The 24,318-nt window shown below is 48.4% G+C and overlaps 1 protein-coding gene across 1 annotated transcript; it reads left to right on the top strand.

Moving 5' to 3' along the window:
- The first annotated feature begins 1,179 nt into the window (after positions 1–1,179).
- LOC135914626 (uncharacterized) lies at positions 1,180–23,348 on the top strand. Its single transcript, XM_065447552.2, has 2 exons — positions 1,180–2,743; positions 22,183–23,348. Exons 1-2 carry the CDS (start codon positions 1,367–1,369, stop codon positions 22,522–22,524), a joined length of 1,719 nt encoding a protein of 572 aa, XP_065303624.1. The 5' UTR covers positions 1,180–1,366; the 3' UTR covers positions 22,525–23,348.
- The last annotated feature ends 970 nt before the right edge of the window (positions 23,349–24,318 follow it).

The raw sequence follows: 24,318 nt of genomic DNA, 5'->3' as shown, positions 1-24,318 counted from the left end.
TGAGGGCCTTGGCCAAAGAGCACGTTGCAGCAGAAACCGGCGCAGTTGTCGAAGAACACATTCGTGCGTGGATAGCAGCGCACTGTCGAAGTCGCTTCGGAAGTCAACCCGAAGCAGCCCATTCTTGGGTGGCCGTTCCACGAGCACTCGGGCACTGCCTCTTCAAAGTATCCGCGAAGAAAGTGCATGGACAAACCGCTCACGTTCGGCCGAACAAGTCGACGAGAACGTCGAGAATGCGCTGTGTGCACAGCAAACCATTTATGGAAGGTCCCCTTCGCCAAGTTGGATCGGTCATTACGCTTCGTATGATAGTGTCTCTTGGGGCGTCGGCATTAGGACACAGCAATATGAATGTATGTGATGCCACATTTGTTTTTGTATGTGAAACAAAGATACTGCCATCTTAACTTTATCGTCTTACTTTGCTCAATATGAACACAAATATATTAACTACAAATATTTAAAGTATGCTTTAATATTGATTTTAACGATTATTATTTATTTTATATCATTCATAAATTACAAATTTTTATTTCAGTATTCTTGCCTTTTTACCAACTGAGGCCGTATTCATGGCCGATTCGATTCCCCGAAGTGGGTTGAGCCATATCCGTAAGCACTCAACCAAACCAAAACAAGCAATAGAGCTCGGGCTGTTCGCTGCTGCTAGGCTAATCATCACCTTTTTTCCTAAATCTCATTACAAATCGAATATCTTTACATAGTGAAATGGTAAATTGCCGCTAACAAAATAAAAAGAAAAACAGCATATGCATGTGGCCAGAAAAGTGGGAATAAAAGTATGTATAAAAATTGCACATTAAGTGAATCAATATAGCCATTATGGAAAAGGAGTGTCTGTACATGTAAAGGGCGGGTCAAAATAACGCGGGAACTTCGAGGGTTTGCCAAGCTGTATTCTTGCGCCCTTCAACTAAGCAAGCACCTTCTTTCGACAACCTGGAATTGCGCAGGCGCGCCTTTTTACGCGCGTGTGCGCACCACTATCGGCATTTCTTGCCAACGGGCTGTGGCTACCTTAATCAACTTATTGTTGCTAAATCGTTTTCGAACCTACAAACGCAAAAACATACGCGCGTGCAAAAAGAATGAAAACAGCGATAACAATCCACTGCCTATAACGCGACCTAATCAACGTGACTGTGATATCCCAGAAAGCACCTTCAGATTCCTGATAAATTTCGTAGTCACTTGATTCACGACATGGCGCGCACCGAAAACCTGCTGCTTCGACGATGTAGCGTCGTCAGTGCGGATAGACCAACGGCCGGTTTCACCGGCCGAGCTGCCAAGTATTTTTCTCCACATCTGTTTGTGCGTGACATCGCCCAACGTCGTCGCCATGATGCTCAGTATGGCCGCCGCTCAGACAGCGGACGTGCTGGTGAAAAAACTGGCTACGTACCATCGCCACGAAGTCTCGGAGCTGCAGCTCCGAAACTGCGTGGTCGCGAACCCGTCCCGCCTTTGCACCTTGATAAGTAGCTGCACGGAGCTGCGTTGTCTTCGCTGCGTCGCTAGTTCGTTAAAGCCGTACGACGTCCGAATACTGGTCCTCCCGGCGCTGAAGAAGTTGGAAACTCTCGAGTTCACGATAGACGAGCGTTTGTCTCCACTCCAGGCCCGCTCGATTCGCAACCTGGCGAGGTGCAACTTCGCCCCACAATTTCCGAGCCTTCAGTCCATATACGTCGAAGTCGCTGGCAGCGACAACATCGACATTGTCAGTGACCTGATGCTGCACTTTCCCAACGTGAACGACTTGCACGTTCACTTTCTTCGGGGGCAGTTCGGGGACGCCAGCGACAAATGCAGGAGGTTGTGGGAAAGTCATCAGAGCCTACGCCGCTTCACGTTCACGTCCGAGGTTCCTTCGACGGCGTGCCAATTTGCCTATACGCCCATGAACTCCACAGACTGCGGCGTCCTCTGCGGAAACGTGCTGTGCACTCGGAACCCACACACTACTGGGAACCGCTGGCTGATGCGTGATCTCTGCTGCCGTAAACAGGCACTGCCGAACCATCAGACGCTCGTGGTGGTACGCCCCAGCAGCACTGCGACAGAGCAGATGCGCCAAGCGGGTGCTACGAACGAGTGGACTCGCGTGAAAAGCCTCTGCCTCGTCCTGCTCGGAATGTTCAACAACTTGCAGTATCCGTGCGCCGATGCCGCCTACCACGACGCCCTAGTCTATTTCCTGCAGCAGTTCAGGAGCATCAACGGGCACGGCGAGTACGAACACATGACCGAGCTGAACGTCAACTCGTTCCACTGCGCCGACAACTTGGACATGACCGCAGTCTTGCGGGACGCCGGGTTGACGTCGCTGACGGCGCTGTCGGCGTCGCCCTGCGGCATCCGACGGCAGGGGGCGCTCGGCCGCCTCGCCCTCGCCTGCCCCTCGCTCAACGACTTGGACGTCCGAGTGTACACCGACGTCGCCAGTTGCGAGCGCTGCCGGGAAGGCCTCGACGTGGATGCCGACGACGCGGCCGAGCTGGCTGTCAGCCACAACGGAGGCCGGCTCACGTTCATCGGGGTGCCGCGATTCGGCTCGCTCGAATTCCTCAGCCGCTGCAACGTGCGGGAGCTGCGCTTGGGCGCCACTGATTGTGACCCGCCCGAAGGACTCGGAGAGCAGCTCGGGTTCAACGACAGGCTGCGCTGCTTGGTTCTCAGCTACGACGGCGCGCGCCTCGACCTGAACCTGTACAAGGTACGCATTAATAGGTTCAGCGTTTCTTGTTTTTCATTAGCTGTGAAACGTGGAGAGTGCGGGCGCGGAGAGAGCCGTATACTTAGAAACCTTGGTTAAGAAAAAAAATTCGAATCCCAATTCTAAGAGTTCATAAAGGAAAAACAACAAGCACTAACAGCAAGAGCACGATTGCGAATCACGAAATAGCCGATACGTGGTGTAGTAGCGCTCAAAGCGTTTTCTATCTATAAGCGGTAGTTCACTAGCCAAAGACTCACGCTTAACCCTGCTCGTTCGACACTGCTTTTGGGAATAGTTCTTCAATATATCTGCGGCATTTTGAGCGTGATGTGATAAATCGTGGCTGGTTTATTTACTTCAAAATAAGCGTAATTTTCCCGATGTTTTGCGTAGTTTTAATTCTTTAGTTCTATGTATCAAATCTCTAAAGCTGCGGGATTTTCGCCCATTATTATTTGAGTGCTGGCCCACCACCATGCTGACCCCAAGGCCTTGTGACAAACTTCGGCAACGTACAGTGGTGAGCAGCCTTGTCTAGAGCGCGGCGACGGTGCTCTGCGGAGCAAGTCAGCGCCACCTAACGCTGCGCTCTGGGTTTGAGTTATGCGTCCCGCGCGCATGCGCGGCAGAGACAGAGGCATGCCTGCTCATCGCTTCCTTGTCCAGCCACCACCTTGCGAGTTCGTTTCGTGCCGCGAGGGGCGCTCTGCCTGCAATTGTGACGCTGTGACGGCGGCGAGGGCGTCGCCGTGCCACCATGTTTGACGAGTGTAACGAGACGGCCAGGCAAGTAAGCGCGAGTGATAGCAGATCACCGCGCATTTCTGCACAGGCACCACTCGCCGCGGCGATAATGTCTTTCGGCGTGTATCTGCACTGCGTATTTAGCTAAGGGCGATAGCCGACGAAAATAGGCGACGAAAATAGACACCAAACAACCCTATAGGCCCAATTCTCGCACTCTTAGCCTGGTCTGCGCCTGAAACGCGCGATCACCCGCTATCACTTGGACGTGCTTCAGAAATGCGCGATCACCCGATATCACTTGCACTTGCTTGCCTAGCCGCCCCGTGATTCGCGCGCAACGCGTTGGTTTTCCGGCCGCTGTTACATATCATTCAGCGCGGCCCTGGCGGACTGAAGCGTAAGAACTAAGGCCGAGAACCCACGAGCAGGCACCGCTTTATTTTGGCCGCGCATGCGCACGAGACGCATAGCTCAAACCCAGAGCGTAACGTTAGATGGCGCTGACTTGCTCCGCAGAGCACCGTCGCCGCGCTCTAGACAAGGCTGCTCACCACTGTACGGCTGTGCATGCTTACGCCGATGAAGCTGTGTCTGACATTGCCAAAGTATAAGTCACTCTGTTTATTTATACTGTCATGAAACTGAAGACGCATTCAAGCTGCACGGCATGGCTGCGCACGACCACCAGCTCCACCGCGGTAGCTTCGCCTTCGTCGAGGAACAATTTGCTAGGATATGGTCGAGTGGGCCGGGCTTGCCGGCTCGTCGAATGCATTCTAGTGAGGCATACAACCACGCTGAAAAGAGTAAAAGTGTGAGCGTCATGTGACAATCGTGGAGCCTAGTCATCATAAATATAGGATACATGTTGGCACTTGCCATGATAAAAGCCAAGCAGTCGCTTCTAACCGCCTCGGTTTGATTGCGTTTGTTGCGACAATTTCGTGTTGCGTATTCTTAGCTGCGATAGTTGTGGTACAAAATTTAGAAAGAAAAAAAATAGTCCGAGGGTCATGTTGGTACTGGGAGAACGCAAATCATTCAAGGCGTTTCCGCGGACTTTGTCGGCTGACGTAGTTGGCTTCCGCGTTAAGCTTTTTCGGGGGTATGCCTAGACATATGGCACTCGCCTCAACACCACTCGGATTTCTGTCACAAGATCGCTTGTAAATACTTCCATGCGAGCGCGTTGCTCTGCGTGGCCTACCGTGGCGGCTTACCTAGTATGTCGTTACACTGCTGCGCACGATGTATGGGGTTACGTTACTCGGCTGCAGCGACGGCATTTCGATAGGGGTGAAATGCGAGAATTCGCGTGTACCATGTACTGCTGCATGATGTTGTACCCCACGTTGTCATACCTGATCCACAGCTCCCTACTACGACCAGCCTGATAGTGATGTCGTGGGTTTGGCAAGTAAAACCCCATAATTTAACATTTCTTTTGAAGCGCAGCTTTCAGACCTCCGTTCCTGAGTGGAGCGTCCGCGTCCCTCGACGTAACCGCGTGAACGCGCTCCCGCCATTACTCGTTCGTTCGTTCGTCGTCGTCGTCGTCTTCGCCCACAGCTGGTTCCGATGCCGTTGAACGTCCTGCGTTCCCATAGTGTCTCTCCGTCTGCGAAGGCGCTGAGGGCAGTAGCCCACTGCCAGTAGGTGCGGTGATTTCAGTCTCAACTCATTTGCCTCAATAGATCGTGAAATGGAAACACGTATAGAGCTGCACTCAAATTCCGCATTAGGGAGTATCGTAATCGTCGGACAATTTTTTTTACGTTGCGTTAATGTTGTTTGTGGTTAAGTTATAATGCGAAGGATTCTTGGAGAGTGCAACCCCGTTTTCTGTAGCCTAGTATTCTGCAACGGCCATCACGTCGTTGGCAGATCTTCAGGATCGTTGGCAGATCCTGAAGATAGCGCAGTCTAGAACTGCAGCAGGTCCAACGTGTTGGAATCCATATACAGCGCAGTGTTGTGTGAGTCCCTAAGGAGTTGGAAACACCAGTTTGTGTTGCTTAAATGTCCACAAGATTACCCGGAAGGCTTTATTCGGGCATTGTAGAGAGGCTAATGCAATGCCGCTGCAGCGGATGCACGAAGACGAGTTTACTGTTTCTTTTTTTTTCCTCGCACGACCACCGCTACCGCGGATGCGATTGCCATCTGGGGGTGGCTCAAGGAACCCAGCGGTGGTGACAGTGCACGCGTCCTCCACTGTGATTTGTTGGCCTATTCGATATGGAAATAGCCACGCAGCAACTTCAGTCATCAAAACCCAGCAAGGTTCGCTAAACACGAGGTCGCGTGATCAAAACCCGGCCATGGCGGTCGCGTTTCAATGGAGGCGAGATGCGAAAACGCTCGCATACTTAGGCTTAGGTGCACGTTAAAGAAATCCAGATGTTCCGAATTTCCGGAGACCTCCACTACGGCATGCCCCATAATCTGATCGTGTTATCCTTTGGCACCTCAAACCCCATAAATTATTATCATCCAAACTATCGTTTATTTATTCGTACTAAATGCTTCTTGCTTCGTGAAAAAGAAAAAAAACCATCGCTAAAGAGGCTAGTAAAGAAGCTCTGGATTGAATTCCGTAAAGAATGATTCGCATCACAATGCTCACGCTAACAAGCGGCTCGACCTTACCGGCAGCCAGTTCATCGGCAGATCAATCGTGAACCGTGGCGTCCCTCAATTCAAGGCAGAGCCCATGAATGCTCTTACACACAAAACAGTGCAACTGAAGTGGCAGCAGTGCAACTGAAGGGGCAGCGTACTTGATCTACGGCGTCGTATGAGAGCGAGAAGGAAACGAAGCTCGGAAATCAACAAGGAAAGAGAAGTGGGGTCACCTCATATGATTATAGCACGTAATGCGTTTGTGGTCGAGGCTACACCTTCGCGACAAATCGCTACGCGCTTCTCTTTAACAGTTTCTTTTTCCAGGCCTCGGCTACAGCGCCTATCACAGCCGCGCCTTGACCCCACCTTCAAAGCAATGACAGTGTCCCTTATACAAGGCGGATGAACGTCTTCATTTTGATACTAATTATGCAACAAAAAGAAATATTCATAAAAAACTACGGCCCAGCTTGTCTCATGCTTACTGTCGACGGTAATGCGGATACCAATCGAGCGACGTATAGTGACCGGCCATATTCCTGAAGCCACGTTTATTTAGCACGTGTAGTGGTGATTCTGACACTTCTGTTGATTCGGTCAATCGCCGCATATTCCAGTAATGTGCCACTTTATTATGGCACTCACTTATCGAAGTCGCGCATGTGCACGGAGACCCGGAGACGTGACGACGGCTATGACATCGACGCAGTGACAATGGAATGACGAAGTAATGGCGTCGATTGAACGACAAAAGCATATAAGGGCGATGGCTTGACGACAATGAGATGTCAATTCTCAAATTATGGCTATGCTATGATGACAACGTGACGACGATTGCATGAGAAAGAGATGACGACTGTATGATAGCGATGGCGCGACGACGGCTATATGATGACAAAGAGGATGAAGAGGGAATGACGACAATGGCATGATAAAGACGGCATGACGACGGAATGACAACGGAGGTGTTATGACTACGACGGCATGATGAAAATAGAATCACGTTACTGCAGCTCTCATGAACATCATAAAATGGCAGCGTGACGAGCATGGCACGATGACTGTTTGACGACTAGGACATGATTGGACTAGGATTGGATAGGACTAGGATTGATTGATAGGTATGACGTGAGTCGGATGGCAAAGCTGATATGATGGCATCACGGCCACGAGCTTCTACCTGCTGGTCCAAGCTGTTAGACGGCTTGGGCCACTTGCCTGGGTACAAGGCATGACGAGTACGGCATGCTGACAGTAAGATCACGAAGCTGGGATGGCGAAAATGGAACGACCCTGAACGCTTGACGACGAGGGGTGATATAACGTAAAGCTATTTCGAACTGTTCTTTTTCTGTTTCCGCAATCAGCCCTCCACAATTGGTCAAAATATTTTGGGCCACAACCACTTCACTTTTCTGTCACGCGACGTCACAAGAACCACGAAAGCTCCCGATCTGGTTTAGTGACGTGGCTTCACGTGGTCCCGCAGAGCGCCCGCGGTTGCAGGGTGTCCGGGAATTCTACATCGCCATGACGAACATCTGGTTCATCCAGCTGAACAGTGTTAGGATTGGGGGCTCAATCCCATCGCTCGTAATTTGTCAAGATTGGAGTCGGGCATGAATTAGAAGGTAGCTTGCTCATGCCGCCGTCCAACTTATCACCACTGAGGACGTTGATGAAGGGAAGGACAGCTTCTCATCGAGAACGAGGAATATGGGCTTATTTACAGTATCTACATAAGGATGTTGCAGTTAATCAGTCTAGCATGACAGCGAGAGAAAGTCCACTGAGCAGCCGCACAACAACGGTTTATAAACACACGGTCCTCCCCCGATACCCAGGTGAGGGGAACATCCAACCACTCAATGCAGCCGAGCCGTCGTTTTGCGGCAGGGCTTACACACACATACACTCCCGCACCGGTTTCGCGGAGCCCGCCGAGGTCCGACTGTCTTCGCAGAACGCGGGGCTTACTTTAAGAACGGTGCGTGGGAAGCGGACGCCGCAGACGCTCCCTCGGGACCTCCCTGGCTCATGGCAGACCGGGTCGCCGTTGTCGTGTTCAGGCACAAAGCCTGGTTCGTCGAACTCATCTCGGCGCCTGCGACGGAGAGTCGAGGACGCGCGTATTGTTCTGCACACAGTCGACTTAGTGACGCCGTTGCTGGAGGGTGACAGTTGCTTTCCAAGAACAGTTGACGCCGCTGTCGCAACTGGCTGGTAAAACTTGCACCTCAGCCGGCCGTTCTTAACATCTTAACAACAGCCACTTCCGTTTCAAAAATATTGAAGGCTCTGGCTGCCAACCCAACCTCCCCACCCCCCCCCCCCCCCCCGGCACCAACTTCTACGAGATCTTGTGGGCAGCGGCCTTTGCTCAATATACGCCACCTCGAGCGCTCAGTCGCAACTACTCTAGCCGTTTGAACGGTCACGTCATTCAGCGTCTTGTCGTCCGACCTGGCTTGCGTCCGCCCGTGCCGATCGTCGGTCACGCGCCTGTCCCGGAATGAGACCTCCACTCGGTCCGTGAGCTTCCTACCCAGCTCAAAGGCAGCTGCGCAACGAGTCATTCGAAGGAAGTCACTGGGCCAAACGCGAGCTCTTTCTGCTACACTCTACGGCCTGCCGATCTCCTCCTTTGCACCTTCCCGCAAGCTGTCCGCTTTCCGTTCCGCGGCACCTCACTCATCACCGATTCAGGGGCTCCCCTACCGGCCCCAGTAGGCGCAAATTTCACTTTCACAGGTACGGCGACGCCACGAGCACAACCTTCGCGATGCCTGTATAGCAACCACCACAACCGTGATGCTATCAGCGTTCGAGATTTCGCCGCATGCAGCACAAGGCGAGCTTTCCGACGTTCTGTGCTCGTGCCTTCCGCAGATGCATGGCATGCCGAAGTATTCCAGAAGCAATTCTACTATACTATACAGTTGCTTGAGCTCGAGAATCCCTTCTACGACAACAAACAATGGCTGTCGCCTCAACCATCTGTGGCAGTCGGGTCAGGCAGCATTCACGGGAAAGGAAATGCATGAGGCGTGCGCGTAGATGGTTGCTGTTCGTGGAGACTTTTGGCGGGAAGGATCGTTCAGTGGCTGCTTGATCGGCGCAGCTTCCCACGGTGTGTATGACGCTGTGCTTCTTGTTCGCGAGACACAGACATATCCTCACTGCGGATACTCAACTCCTACGGTCCTCCACATTTACATGTAAGTCGCACGTATTATTTACGCTATTAGAGCCCATCTTTCGTAGCGTTAACTTGGAAGGCCAGCTCGTAAGGCCTCGTTTCTTTGTTTCGAGAGCTCGACTCCGCTTTCCGATCTCTTGAAATCGACATGTTACTAGCGCGCTCCAGAGCAGCATGACACCACTGAGCAAGTGATCCGTCGCGTGGCCTTTTTCATATTTCACGGGCTTTTTTTGCAACCTGGAAAAAAGGTCTACGTGAGACGTATCGTAATGGAAACAACTCGATCGGTGGCCCCGCAGGGGCGTCTGCGTCAGCAGGCGTTTGGTGTGTTGCGACACCACGGACCCGAGCACACGAGGGTTGGAACCTCCCGCGTGTAGTCGTGCGCGGCTTAGCCGTGTCCGGGGAAAGGGGGATCCTGGAGGTTGAGCCGATGCTGGGTGATCGGACCTTTAAGGCCCCCCGGCGGAGGCAACACACCTCTTTGGCCTCTGCTTCACGTAGACGGCACCCCCGGACTGACCCACCCGGGGGAAATCGGTAGTCGCCTCTTCCTATCTCTCTCTTCTCAAACCTTCGTCTTTATCTCTCACTTTTTTACCTTTCCTGTCTTCTTCTCTCTTCCAGTTACTTCCTTTCTCCACGGCGGCAAGGGTTAACCTTGTGTGGATATCCTACCTTGGGTACACCATATTTGGTTATAGTGACGGCGTACGGCTGGCGTCGTGCAGGCTTGGACACAAGCCCTGCCGCGTCCCCTCGTTGGGCTCCGTGGTGGGCGGTCGGCGCTGTTGCCGAACACACACACTTTCCTATGGCAGCTCAAATCTCTGTTGTCCATGATCGGCGTCTCAAAAGATGCCGCACCGAAGTACCATTTCAATTCTTTCGAAGCAACGCTCCATCTTTCCCCAAATACTATGTAGTCCACAGTGAAAGTAATACACCTATTAGAAAGCTTTCCCCATTCCTGGTCGCCAAATGCCTGAAAGATAAAATCGGACAGACATACAAAGCCTCCAAAATGTCTAGCGGGGACCTCCTCCTAGAATTAAATAGTAAAGACCAAGCAGATAAGCTGTCTGAACTTACCAGTATTGGCGAGGCTACAGTGACTGTTTCAGCCCACAGAACACTCAATACAAGTAGGGGAGTAATATCTGAAGAAGACTTTATTGGCTTAAGTGACGAGGAACTGCTGGAAGGTTTCCAGGAACAAAATGTGACAAAGGTGCAAAGAATAGTAATCCGTAGAAACGACCAAGAAATCCCCACCAAACATGTCATACTTACATTTGGTACAAGCGTAATGCCTACCTCTCTGGATGCAGGGTACGTGAAACTAAACGTCAGACCATATATCCGGAACCCAAGACGGTGTTTCAAGTGTCAAAGGTTCGGACATGCTTCACATGCATGCCGAGGCCAAACAACCTGTGCTAAATGCAGCTCAACTGATCATCAATCTGAAAACTGCACTTCTTCCCCACATTGTACTAACTGCAAAGGAGACCATCAAGCCTACTCGCGGTCTTGCCCATGCTGGAAAAAAGAAAAAAGTAATAGCGCTAACTGTCAAAGAAAAAATATCGTTCTTTGAAGCCCGAAAACGACTGTCGTACCTTCCCCGACGCAGTTATGCCGATGTGACGCAGGCGGGGGCAGCGTCACAGAGGCTTCCGGAGTCCTCCGAGCCCACGCGCAGTGGTGCCGCAGTGACTCCTCCCGCCCCCGTGGTGGAAGCAGTCAGTACTGCTCCGCCCTCTTCAACGGCCCTGCAGACACCAGTCCCGCAGGGTCCTAAGATCAAGCGAACTCCGAGGCCCGAGACACGTGTCTCGGCGCCAAACTCTCGGTCCTCCAGCGCCTCAGAGAGAGCAATGGAGGTCGAAACAAAAACCCCGGTGTCCTCGACACCGAAGGAGAAGCGCTCCCTCGAGCGCGGTAAGAGGGATAAAATCCCAATAACAACTCAAAATAAGAAGGCGATAACCTAAGGGTTATCGCTCTGTTTGTATCTGCCTTCTTCAGATCCATGTCACCTAACATCTTTCTTATCTCCCATTCACTCGTTAATATCAATTTTTGCCTTTCAATTTCATAATGGCTTTCATGATCCATTGGAATTGTAGAGGTCTCATTCATAACTTAGGTGACATAAAAGACCTTTTAATAAACTTCTCTCCTGTGGCCCTGTGCTTACAGGAAACCAACCTAGGCGAAAAACACAAGAACTTTTTGAAAGGTTTCACTGTTGTACGGCGCGACCGTAATCAGACGAACCGGCTGTCAGGTGGTGTAGCCATTATTCTGCCAGTTGGTATACCAGCCAGAGAAATTCCCATTAACACTCACATAGAAGCCGTTGCTGTCACCGTTTTAGCTCACAAAACCATCACCATTTGTTCAATGTACATTCCGCCACATTCACATTTTACCGTAAGAGACCTAGAGATAATTTTAGAGCAGCTACCTGAACCATTTTTAATAGGTGGTGATTTTAATTCACATAGCACGTTATGGGGTAGTAAAACTACTGACACCAGGGGCCAAACACTTGAAGATTTTATTCTAACCAACGACATATGCCTATTAAACTCTGGTGCGGCAACTTACTGTTGCCCAAGCACAGGAGCTATGAGTTGCCTAGATCTGTCACTGTGCTCTCCATCACTTTTTACAGATTTTAAATGGGATGTCGTTGACAACCCCTATGGAAGTGATCACCTTCCTGTAAAAATTAACTTATCATCCCCACCACAAATCATCCCAAGCAAACCACGTCGTTGGAAGCTACACTTAGCAAACTGGGCACTGTTTCAAGAACTGGCCAGCCTGGAAAAAGTTTTTTCAAAGAATTTAAATGTCGACGATCAAAACGAATTATTCACAACCTGTATTATTAATGCCGCGCGGCTAGCTATTCCTCAGTCCTCAGGAGTGGTTCGACGTAATCATAAAATCTGGTACACGCAAGAATGTAAGCAAGCAAAAAAGAAACAAAACAAAGCGTGGGGCATATTCCGTAGATACCCAACCTATGATAATCTTGTAAATTTTAAAAAAGCGAAAGCAAACGCACGCCGCATCCGTCGAGACGCTGAGAAAACTTCCTGGAAGAACTACATATCATCTATTAACAGCTCAACCACATCCAAAAAAATGTGGGAACAAGTCCATAAATTAAACGGCAGCTTCTCCCCTTTCACAATTCCGTTATTAACAGCTCCCGGCACACAAAGAAGTATAGGGGAACAGGCAGACGTACTAGGGGAACATTTTTCTCATGTTTCAAGTTCCTCACACTACACTCCATCATTCCTGAAGCTCAAACATACAACCGCAAAACAAAAACTTCCTACAACTGGCTCTGCAAATGAGCCCTATAATGCATTAATCACATTTCACGAAATCCAAAAGGTACTGTCGGCAGGCAAACAGACGGCACCCAGTCCTGATGAAATACATTATGAAATGCTCGCTCACCTCTCAGACGCTGCTGTAAACGCACTTCTGCAATTCTTCAATAAAATATGGGTATCGGGTAAAATTCCGGAGGCTTGGAAAAAAGCCGTGATTGTACCGTTCCTGAAACCTGCAAAACCACCAACCACACCTAGTAGTTATAGGCCTATAGCCCTCACAAGTTGCCTGGCAAAATCATTCGAAAGTATCCTGAACGTTAGGCTGACGTTCACTCTTCAGTCACGTGAACTCCTTGACATCCACCAGTGCGGATTTAAAAAAAATGTGTTCAACGACTGATCATCTCGTCCGCCTAGAAAATACAGTGCGAGAAGCATTCGTACACAAGCAACACTGTTTAGCAGTCTTTTTCGATATCGATAAGGCTTACGATACCGCCTGGAGGTTCGGTATTCTTCGCGACCTAGCAGAACTTGGTATTCGCGGTAGGATGCTGAACTGCTTGAAAGATTTCATCTCCGACCGTTCATTTCATGTACGCCTTGGTGCAACTCTGTCGAAGAAATTCGTCCAGGAGAATGGAGTGCCGCAGGGCTGCATTTTAAGTACGACACTTTTCATAGTAAAAATGAACTCCATAGCAAAAATAATTCCTAGGTCCATTATGCATTCTGTATATGTTGATGACCTTCAAATAGCATGCACATCCTCCAGCTTACCAACATGCGAGAGACAGATACAACTCACACTGAACAAACTCGCTATTTGGGCAGAAAAAAACGGGTTTAAATTTTCACCCCAAAAAACAGTTGCTGTCCTCTTTTCACTCGAAAGAGGCCTACAGGTTGACCCCACCCTGCACCTAAATGAAACCGTACTTCCAGTAAAGAATGAACACAAATTTTTAGGCATAATTTTTGACAAAAAGCTCACATTCCTACCACACATAACCACCCTGAAAAAGAAAGCTTCCCAGTCACTAAATATACTCAAAGTACTGTCTCATAAACATTGGGGTTCTGACAGAACATGTCTTCTACACATTTATCGTTACTTAGTGCGTTCCTCCTTAGATTATGGCTCCATAGTGTATGGCTCAGCAAGACCGACATACCTTAAAAAATTAGACCCAGTACATAACTCAGGCTTGCGTATTTTATGTGGTGCATACCGCACGTCTCCTATAACCAGTCTTTACGTAGAAACAAACGAACCCCCACTAGAAACTAGAAGAGCCGCTCTAACCTGTGCATATATTCTTAAGATACAATCTCTACCAAAACACATTTGCTACCCACTTGTAACAAAATGCCTTTCCCGAGTACTTTTTAACAACAAACCACAAACTACAAGACCACTGCTCATGCGATTTGAAGAGATGTGTCGGAATCTTGGCATAGCGGACACATTACCTGGCATTACCCACAGACAAAATCCACTACCCCCATGGTTCACCTTTCCCACAGTTTGCGATCTCACTTTAACACAGTTTCGTAAAGCACAAACGCCGCCACAACACATAATTCAGGAATTCCTTGCACTAGAAGAAAAATACAGCAGCTTCACAAACTTTTATAATGATGGTTCGAAAACAAATGAACATGTTGCTAGCGTAGTTGTACAGGGGAACTGGGAAGAAACAATAAGACTTCCGCAGTGCACATCCATTTTCACTGCTGAATGTTATGCCATTTCTATAGCCATAGACAAAATAATAAAGGAGAACCTCGCAAATAGTATCAAGTGCACTCACAGCTCTTCATGCCAGAAATGCAGTCACACCATTAATAGGAGACATTATACATAATTTATTAAAAGGCACCACACAAGGACTGAACATTAAATTGTGCTGGGTTCCGAGCCACGTCGGAATTAGTGGCAATGAGAGAGCAGATGCATGCGCGGCAGAAGCCCGGCACAAAGAAATCACAAAAGTAAAGATACCTCCTAACGACTCCATGAAGTTAGTACATTATAAACTAAGGAAAAAATGGCAGTCCGCTTGGAATAATGAAGCAAACAACAAATTACACCTTCTAAAACCTGTGTTAGGCGAATGGAAATCTTGTACACACCAGGAACGTTTCAAAGAAGTGGTTCTGTGCCGTCTTCGCATAGGACACACACACCTAACACACAACTTCATTCTAACAAAGCAAGACAAACCCCACTGTGAACTATGTGGAGATGAACTAACAGTTAACCACATCCTATTTTCATGCAGAAAACTTGAACCACTGAGGAAGAAGTCTTTTACCATATTCTACAAAGAACATATCCCTTTTCACCCAGCCTTGATTTTAGGAGAAGATGGGCTTGTTGAAGTATCATGTGTTTTTAGCTTTTTAAAAGAAGCTGGAGTTCTCTTAAAACTTTAAAAGCTAACTTAACTACATATTAACTACGTATTACAGAGCACCTCATCCACCTTCTCATCCCTGAGAAGAAGGCCGAGGTCCTTAGTTAACTTGTTGGGACTTTCCGGGCTCTTGCCCAGACAAGGACTCACTGAGGTGTCCCAACTTATTAAAAGAATCCATACCTAGTGTTTGGCGCATGATAGCCTAAGCTGCTTATGTGCCATTAACCCCAACTCAACTCAACTCAACTCGATCGGTGGTTTCTGAAGGTGCTCTACAAATCTGCGTATCATACTTGTGGTCCTCAGCCAATCATTAAAAAGTTGGGTAAAAAAAACTAATTAGGGAGTTATGGGAAAAGCAAAAAAATGTCCGAGTTTCTATCGTCTGCTGAGGAGAGTACGCTTTCGGTTCAATTCGCTTCCGACGTCCATTTCATTTTTAAATTCTTGGCTCAAGTTATGTGAGGCATCCTGTATACCGGGTGCTTCTGCGAAGCCTTTTACCAATTTTGGCAAATCACCTATCGCAGGTAATTCGATTCCAATCCTTGAGCTATATTGCTCAAACATGCGCACATTATTTGCAGGAAAAGTATACACACGTTATTGACTAATCACCAATAATATGGTAATTATCTTTTTTTACCTGTCTTATGACCCATATTGCAATTGAGATAGTGTAACTAAGGAATTTTCAAGATGACACCAGTTTCGAGATGCTAATTAGCGAACCTTGTGAAGAAACACGCTGGCGGTTAATTTCGTGTTTCTATGCATAAAACAGCGTTTTGATAAAAAAAGTAATTGAAATGACATTGCGTTTTTACCGCAAGTTTGATGGCGCTTACCCCGAAAATGGTGTCTTCCACAGTTATATTCGAGTACATATTTCTTGTATTCTCACCGGCTACAATTTCTTATTTGCAATGTGAGCTGTAAGGTAATTAGGGAAATACCTAATTAGTGTTTTTGTCAATGAGTCGATTATGCATTTGGTTTTTCGCGCAAGTAGGACCAGATAATTTTTTAATTGCAATGTCGCAAAAACAACTGGTGCCTGTGAGTGTGTTGGCATTCCTGCACCACAGGGCCCGTAGCCTATTGACTAGACGCAACCGAGGTATCACTAAATGGACATATTTTTGCATCCTTAACTAGAGTAAGTGAGCATCTGCCCCGAAAAAGCTCACGAAATAGCGTTTAGAAATCCGTCTCTGGCAGCCATGCCTAAGTGCCTTGACTTGAGGTGCTGCACTATTCGTTGTATTATTTCCTTATACACCGCATGGCTCGTAGCAGTATTGATCAACAAAACGGTGGCGTCATTCCAAATGCTATATATGTAACTACAAACCGTTTTATGAGGCAACCCTGATGGCCTATTCCACGATGCTTCATGGACACGTGAATCTTTGTAGTTAATCAGAATCGAGTGGCTTAAACCAACCCGATATCTGTCCACGCAGCTTTTATTCATATGGAAGACTGTTTGCACGCTTTCATTTGGCACTAATGCTTACCAGAAGACTCATGACGATTATGCGTTCCATTTATGTGGTGACATTTATTTCAGAGCATCGCAGTCGTTTGAGTCGTTCATGTTGTTTTATTCTTAATGCCAGTACGTGATGTTATTCGCAGTTTCTTTTTTCCGTATTTCATTGTACTGACGTGCAGTTTCATATCCTAGGCAAGAAAGCCGTACGTCGTATGCATGCGTTCCCTGAAGCTGTAAGCTACGGTTTGAGCAAAACCGTGGGCATAGACCCTACGACGCTGGGATAGTTTATTTGAAACAACCAGCAATATAATCAAGATACCAGTCAAGATGGCATACCTCACTGCGAATCCCCGACTACGGGGACCAAATCTGGACCGTCCAGGGAGCCCACGTGTTGGCGGCCAGGCCGAGCCTGCCCGTCCCAACATGTGAGGGGCCCGCTGCGCGATAATCGCGTATCTCAGGAATGTGAATAAATTTTTGCATCCATCCATCGATAATCAAACGCTGAGCGTAACAGCACACAAAAGTACAACGAATTGTAAAACAGCAACAAGTGTTTATGATTATAGGCGCTTAGGTGTTTTGTGGGGCTTTGACCTTACACGAAAAAGCATAGCCTCAAGAGCGCCTTGAATGCTATTCATCCGCATCTGTATCAGCGAGAGCAAGCTTAAACTAGGAAAATATAGAAGTGCTCCAATACATTAATGACAAATTCGACGGTTGTCATAAATCGACACTTCATCTTTGTTTGCTGCTACCAGAGCTTATTGCCCAATGCGCTGCTGTTATGAATGCACAAAATAGCTTGACCTCATTTTCATCAAGACACTTTACGGCCATAAAGTGGCCGTAAAGCGTTTATCTATCAGGTGTCTTGACGAAAATGAAGTCAGGGTATTGAGTGCATTGGAAGCAGCCCATCGGACAATAAGCAGAAGTTCGCAGCACAACAGGAATGTTATCGCCTTCCACAGCAACGCACTCCCGATAAAATCATGCGCTACACGCACGCCACAAGGACTAGAACACCAACCATGCTCCGTTATCCGTAATAGCTTCTGGTCAACAGGCGGTAGGAGCACGTTCCATCGCTTAACAGTGGCAGCTCATCCGGTGCAGATCGGCATAATCCGCCTTTTACAGCGAAGCCGTCTATGGCTAGGGTTCCGGGGTTTCTTTCTGGCGTAACGTCGACCGAAAACTATCATCATCAATGGCTCATATTCTCAATAGCAAAGGCTCATACCCCCGTAAGGCAGAGGCTACCCGCACACGGCAATGTGAGGCGAATAATAGTGCATAAATTCTTTGGAATCATGAATCGCGCCCTCGGCCCTCTACCCTCTGCCGTTGGGAACATTTCGGAAATGTTTTAGCAGTTGATTTACTTACCTGCACCCCATGTTGAGTGTGTGTCGGTTGTGCGTTTCAAGGATTGCGAATAATTAATAATGGCTTCTCCAGGGCAGCATGTGGCACCTTCTCGTGGGTGAGCAGGCCTGAGTGTGTTATGCTAAGAGCGCGGCCGAAAGGCACGCCGAGTTCTGTCTGCTGACGCGGCTGCCTTGGAGTTTTCGTCGCTGATTTCTGCTTTTGCACCTCGCTTGTTGCATTCTTTTTAGACATTCTTTAGACATTTCGCATATTCAAGCCGTCTTAGAGCGCAGCCTTCCGCGTCGGATTTACCAAAGAGGTGCATTTGATACCATGGACACATACAGCCACAAATCGCTGTTATCTTAAATTATTGTGGAAGCGGCGCATGGATTTCATGAAATGTCCAATGGTAGCAAAACAAACACATCTACGCATATTAGCCGCATACTGTCACCCCAACTATAACAGCAGTTTCCTTTGTCCTAACTGCTTAAAAAAAGTTCAGACCCAACGCCAGAGGGCGCGCGAACTCAACGGCACCAGGCTTCACCTTCGCTGAACAGGACCAGCGTTTGCCTAAACTTCATCTGCTCGGCTTGACAGGGCCGAAGCTCGTGCATTTCAAATGCGAAGGCACGTTTCAACTCATTTTGAGCGCGAATAATTATATTGTCGCGTGTATTCTGCTGAAGCATACACGCTGAATGGAGAACCAGGCGTTCGTATTTCATGAAACGCAACCGTTGATGCGCGATGCCGAGACAAACCTCGTTCTCTTCGGTCCCCTTGCTGTGCCACACCATGTGGCACTACCCCCTCTTCAAAAAAAAATAATAAAAGAATGAAAACATACATAGGCTTGACGTGAGAGCGCCTAGATGGCCTAGGATGAACACATAGGCTATAGTCACAATCACTGGTGTGCGATATAGTCACAAGGCACTGAGGGACGAGCAACAACAAAAACTAACCTAAGCAGCTGAAAATGTCGAATTTTAAGGGCTTTGGTACGGTTTCAACCGTACAATGTGCACAATCTCAGATTGCGGTTGTCGACGTCGGGGAGGCTGGCTTCCGTCAGGAAGGACTTCGTAATTCACGTCACTAATTCGCTGCAACACTTTGTAAGGTCCGAAGTAGCGACTCAAAAGCTTCTCGGATAGTCCTTTTCAGCGCACGCGAGTCCAGACCAAAACTTGGTCGCCAGGTTGGAACTCGACTTGTCGAAGGCGGAGATTGTAACGTTGCGCATCGACGCTCTGTTGTTTCTTTATGTGCACTCCGGCAAGCTGACGGACTTCTTCCGCGCGTTGCACGAAGAGTTCGGCATCTTGGGCGAGATCGAGGTGATCGATGCTGTCGCATGGCAGCATTGCTTCTAACATAGTGTGCACTTCACGGCCGTAAACAAGGTAGAATGGCGTGAAGCGTTTTGTTTCTTGCGTAGCAGTATTATAGGCAAACGTTACGCATGGTAGTATCTCGTCCCACGTCTTGTGCTGTACGTCTACGTGCATAAACAGCATGTCGGTCATCGTTTCGTTCAGTCGTTCGGTCAAGCCGTTTGTCTGCGCATGACAGGCAGTTGTCCATCCATGGGTTGTGCAGCTGAGTTTAAAAACGTCTTTAATGAGCTGCGCTGTAAAAGCTTTTTATCGGTCTGTGATGACGTGCGATGGGGTGCCATGCCGTAGGACGATGCTCTGTATGAAAAACTGGTCAACCTCGGTAGCTGTGCCTCGAGGCAACGCCTTTGTCTCCGCATACCGCGGTAAATAGTCTGTGGCGACGATTATCCACCTGTTGCCAGAAGATGACAGTGGAAACGGGCCCAGAAGATCCATGCCGACCTGGTCGAAAGGTTTGCCAGGTGGGTCAATCGGATTCAGCAATCCCGCAGGCTTCACAGCTGGCGACTTTCGGCGCTGGAATTCACGGCAGGCTTAGACATACCGCTTAACACACTCGGCGAGTTTCGGCCAGTAGTATGATTTGCGCACTCTATCAAGCGTTCGCGTAAAACCCAAATGGCCAGACGGAGGCTCATCATGACAGGCGAATAAAACTTCGGCACGGAGGTCTGCTGGAACGACCAAAAGGTATGTTTTGTTGGTGGCAGCGGAGTTCTTCTTGTACAAGATGCCATGTCGTATACAAAACGACGACAATCCTCGAGCGATATGCCGGCGTATTGATGGGGTCCGTCCTTCCAGGTGTTCGAATATAGGTCGTAGTGAGTTGTCTGCGCGCTGCCGTGCCGACAAGTCAGTAACGCTTACGGCCCCAAGGAAAGCGCCGTCGTCCTCGATGTCGTGGTCGGTAGTGTCCATAGGAACGCGCGAGAATGCGTCAGCGTCTTCGTGTATGCGGCCCGACTTGTACACGATGGTCACGTCGCACTCCTGCAAACGTAGACTCCACCGTGCTAGTCGTCAAGAAGGGTCCTGCAGATTTGCAAGCCAACATACAGAGTGATGATCAGTTACAACTTTGAAAGGGCGGCCGTAGAGGTTGGGTGGAAATTTGGCCAGCGCCCATACGATGGCAAGACACTCTTTTTCCGTAGTGGTGTAGTTGGTATCTGCACGCGATAGTGTGCGACTTGCGTAGGCAATCATTCTTTCAATACCTTGCTGCCGTTGTACAAACACCAAGACCAAAGTTACTGGAGTTTGTATGAACTTGCGTGTCCGCCGACAAGCGAAGCCCACTTGTCGGCTATCACGGTGTCGGTTCCGCGGCAGATCGCGGGGACTCGGTCGAACGATGGTCGGCAAGCTTATTTTCTCTGTGCCTTAGACAAGAAAATCAGACGCACTACGACTACTCGCGCTAGTCCGTTGCTTCCTGTAATATAAAACGGTTTCAGCGACACACTGTGCTGACTAGTCCACCAGTCATCAGCGTCTTATCGGCCTCGTATAGACCCAGTGTTACCACGCGTTAAATGAGTACGTGTGCGAAGCCAGGCACGCGCTGCCTACACCAGTGAAAGCTGACGTCACAAGAAGACGTCGTCAGCAATGGGATATCTTTTTGAAGTGTCGGCCAACTATCAATGAAAGTCGGCACCCACGTGGTTCACGGTGAAGTCCGTGCGAATCCCTGGCTGCTTTCTGTTTTGACGTGGAGCTGCAGGCTAACGCTACGCACGCTTTCGGCGATGTAAGGACGCAGAGATACCAGTGGAATTGCAAGGCCGTACACGGCAAGATTCTTTGCAGCTGTGCGTGACCGCGCTCTTTTTCTTTTCTTTTTTTCGGAGGGACTTTCCTCTCAGATCGGGCCATGTGTCCATGCGCGCGACCATTGCAAACCGTTTCGCGACTAATCTGCTAGGGCAGGGTGCTCGCGCCGTCGTGCCATAAAAAGGTTTACATTCGTAAGTTCGTAAGACATATGCCCCTTCACGTAGACTTCCTTCTTACGTTCGCAGGTGCAACTACCGTTTGTTTTGCGAATCGACTACAGCTTAACCCGCCGTGGTTGCTAAGTGGCAATGATGTTGGGCTGCTAAGCACGACATCGCCGGATCGAATCCCGGCCACGGCTACCGCATTTCGATGGGGCCGGAATGCGAAAACAGCCGTGTGATTGAGGTGCAAGTTAACGAACCCCAGGCGGTCCAAATTTACGGAGTCGCCCACTATGGCGTGGCTCATGTAAAGAAAGTGGTTTTGTCAGGTAAAACTCCACCATATTTTCGACTCAAGCTTAAATTAGGCGCAAGTACATAAGTTCGCACCGACACTATATTCGTATGCTTGCTAATCTTTCGAATATTTTTAGCTTTGTGAATGCGCTTACTTTATAAAATTTTTGCAACGCCTGAATTTGTTCGCAAGTTAGCTTTGTCAATTCCGTTCGAGACGATTGCTATATTCAACAGCGCAACATCACTGTACTGTATGCAAGGCTCACTTTAGAAAACAGAATTCTGCAACGTGTATTATACTCCCTTGCAATGGACCCCTATGACGCCAACCTAGGTCACTGTATGACAACTAACAACGCCGTGCGCTGTGCCCTGCCGCATCAATTTGTAACACGTCGCCCAAGCATTACGCGTTCGCTGCTGGTCACCTACGATTCGGAACAAGTCTACCAAACCGCGAGTGCTTCGCGTCACGTATTTGTTAGCCGGAGTTCAGTCTGCTGATTAAGCATCATTTCCTTCCCTTTCCGAACAGAACCTGAAAGGGCTCCGGAATCTACGCCTCCTCAGCGTGTTGTCGACTGCGTGCTACGACAATATCTACCCAAGAGCCTACATGCAATCTGTGGGCTCCTTCATGGAACGGCTGAAGGTCTTCCACGTGCACTTCACGGACACCAAGGGCAATACTGAGCGACTGACGTGGGTGCGACGCGCTCCGACGGTTGTGGAACAGGTCTACCGACTCGGTCCGCTGCTGATAGCGCCGGTGTTTTTCGGCCGGGTGCTCACCGGCGCACCGTGCGTGGTCTGCACGACCCAAACTTTCATCGGGCTCGTCAAGCCGAAATACCGGGGCGTGCACACCAAGTTTTAGACCTTCCTCTTTTAGTGTCCTTATAGACTGTTTTAGCTCGGCCGTACGCGCATTACCGTTCGTGGAACACCTGGTTACAGCAGCCGTCAATGGCAGTATAGCAACGCTGCTAGCGACGATGTCAGGATGCCTGTTTCAATGGCAACGCGTGAGGATCGCTTTTTTATGTATCGTCATCCTTGTTTAAAAGAAATACAATAGGACAAAGCGGTCTGCATGGTAAGGACGATGTCGCTACCATTTATTTACACCAGCGGCTAGGTAGCAAATGAAAAGTAACTTCAATGGGCATTTTGTGTTTTTGCTAGTTATATTATCTTACCTAAGATGGCGTGTCACCAACGCTTCTCTTGAAGTAAACGTGTCCGGTAACCTGGTGTTTCTCAAAGGGCAATGCGTTTACGGACCCGCTAATACTCTGTTGTTATTCAAACCTTGTCTCACCGAGACACTTGACTTTTACTGCTACTGCTTCTGTTTTATCCGTCAGGCTAAATGTCATATTTCGAATTTTAGCTTGTTCATACTGCTGACAAAAACTCCTAAACGCCACATTTGCCTTGAATCCTTATATTGCAGTGTGATCATACAGAACCATGAAAACAAATTGTATATTCCTGAATAAACCCCTGAGATCACATAGCATGACGGCACTGGGTTGATGGGCCTTCTTCAATAGAGATAGAGGTCTAATAATTCAATATCGGAACATCATACGTGGCGAAAGTATTATGAATATGACCGAAATAGTCACCGCTAATACTAGTTTGTACCGGGGTAGCCACAAATAATAACCTTGCCTGTACGAGATTTTAATGTGTTCGCGAGCATCGTTTGAGTTTTTATACACAGAATTGACTATCATGCATAACTTTATCTGCAATTTCCTAATATTTTACGTAAGATTGAACAGAAAGATGACGCGAGGGGACGACCTTGAGATTTATCAAATTTCTTGCCAATTTTTTATTGCACTTCTGCATTACAGTTCTTTAGTCCCACACTACACTGTTCTTCAAATCTAGTTTTGCTTTAATTCTAACTATATGAAAAACCACCTGCTTTTTGGCCAATCCCCCATCATGGTTATGCGCCAGTGTTTGGGAAACGAAATGAGTCGAAGAAGTGAGAATAAACAGTAATGGTGACCGTATGACTAGTTGTTCTTGGTGTCCTTACAAAGTAGGTGCAGTCTACTTCACGATCCTGTGTTAATCGACTGATGGACCACTCCAATTACCCAAGGACAATGTGTGTCAACGTCACGGCCACTGATATGGATGGTATCCAGCTGGTGAGCGGTACATACTGCGTCTATGGCGGAAAGTCGGCCTGTTGGCATGAACTTTGATGGTTGTTTCTTAAAACGCGCATGCTTGCTTTCGGCAACCAAGTGGCGATGAGTACTTCCAAGGTAAATAGCAGAGACCACGAACATGAAGTGGCCGTTGCGCATATTAATAGAGAGCATCACGACGCCAAAGAGCAGGTAAATATGCTCGCGATTTTAGGAGGTTACTACAAAAAAGGCAGAGTTGTTTCCACAACAAAATACATATTGTGAGGTGTGATTAATTTGCAAGAAAAAAACAGCCAGTGGCAACAACAGTTGTTGGAACTCATGAGGCAAACACGCCTCCAACGTGCTCTGAGGACAGCAATGGAATTTAGTAAACCGGATATCTTCGACGGCTCATTCACAAATAGTGCTCAGCCTTGGCTTGATTTCTTTGAATACGCATGGGATCATAATTGTTGGCAGTATGATACTTACACGGTTATGAACATGCCATT

This window comes from Dermacentor albipictus, chromosome 9 (genome assembly GCF_038994185.2).
Source record: "Dermacentor albipictus isolate Rhodes 1998 colony chromosome 9, USDA_Dalb.pri_finalv2, whole genome shotgun sequence".
NCBI classification, from domain to species: domain Eukaryota; kingdom Metazoa; phylum Arthropoda; class Arachnida; order Ixodida; family Ixodidae; genus Dermacentor; species Dermacentor albipictus.
The sequence above is the reverse complement of the archived record's forward strand: the minus strand, read 5'-3'. Positions and strand labels throughout refer to the sequence as shown.

What these genes read in the sequence shown, in the direction of transcription:
- LOC135914626 (XM_065447552.2), top strand. Translation starts at nt 1,367, where the DNA reads ATGATGCTCAGTATGGCCGCCGCTCAGACAGCGGACGTGCTGGTGAAA. An exon ending in TCGACCTGAACCTGTACAAG is followed by an intron (nt 2,744 to 22,182) that starts GTACGCATTAAT and finishes CTTTCCGAACAG; the next exon opens with AACCTGAAAGGGCTCCGGAA.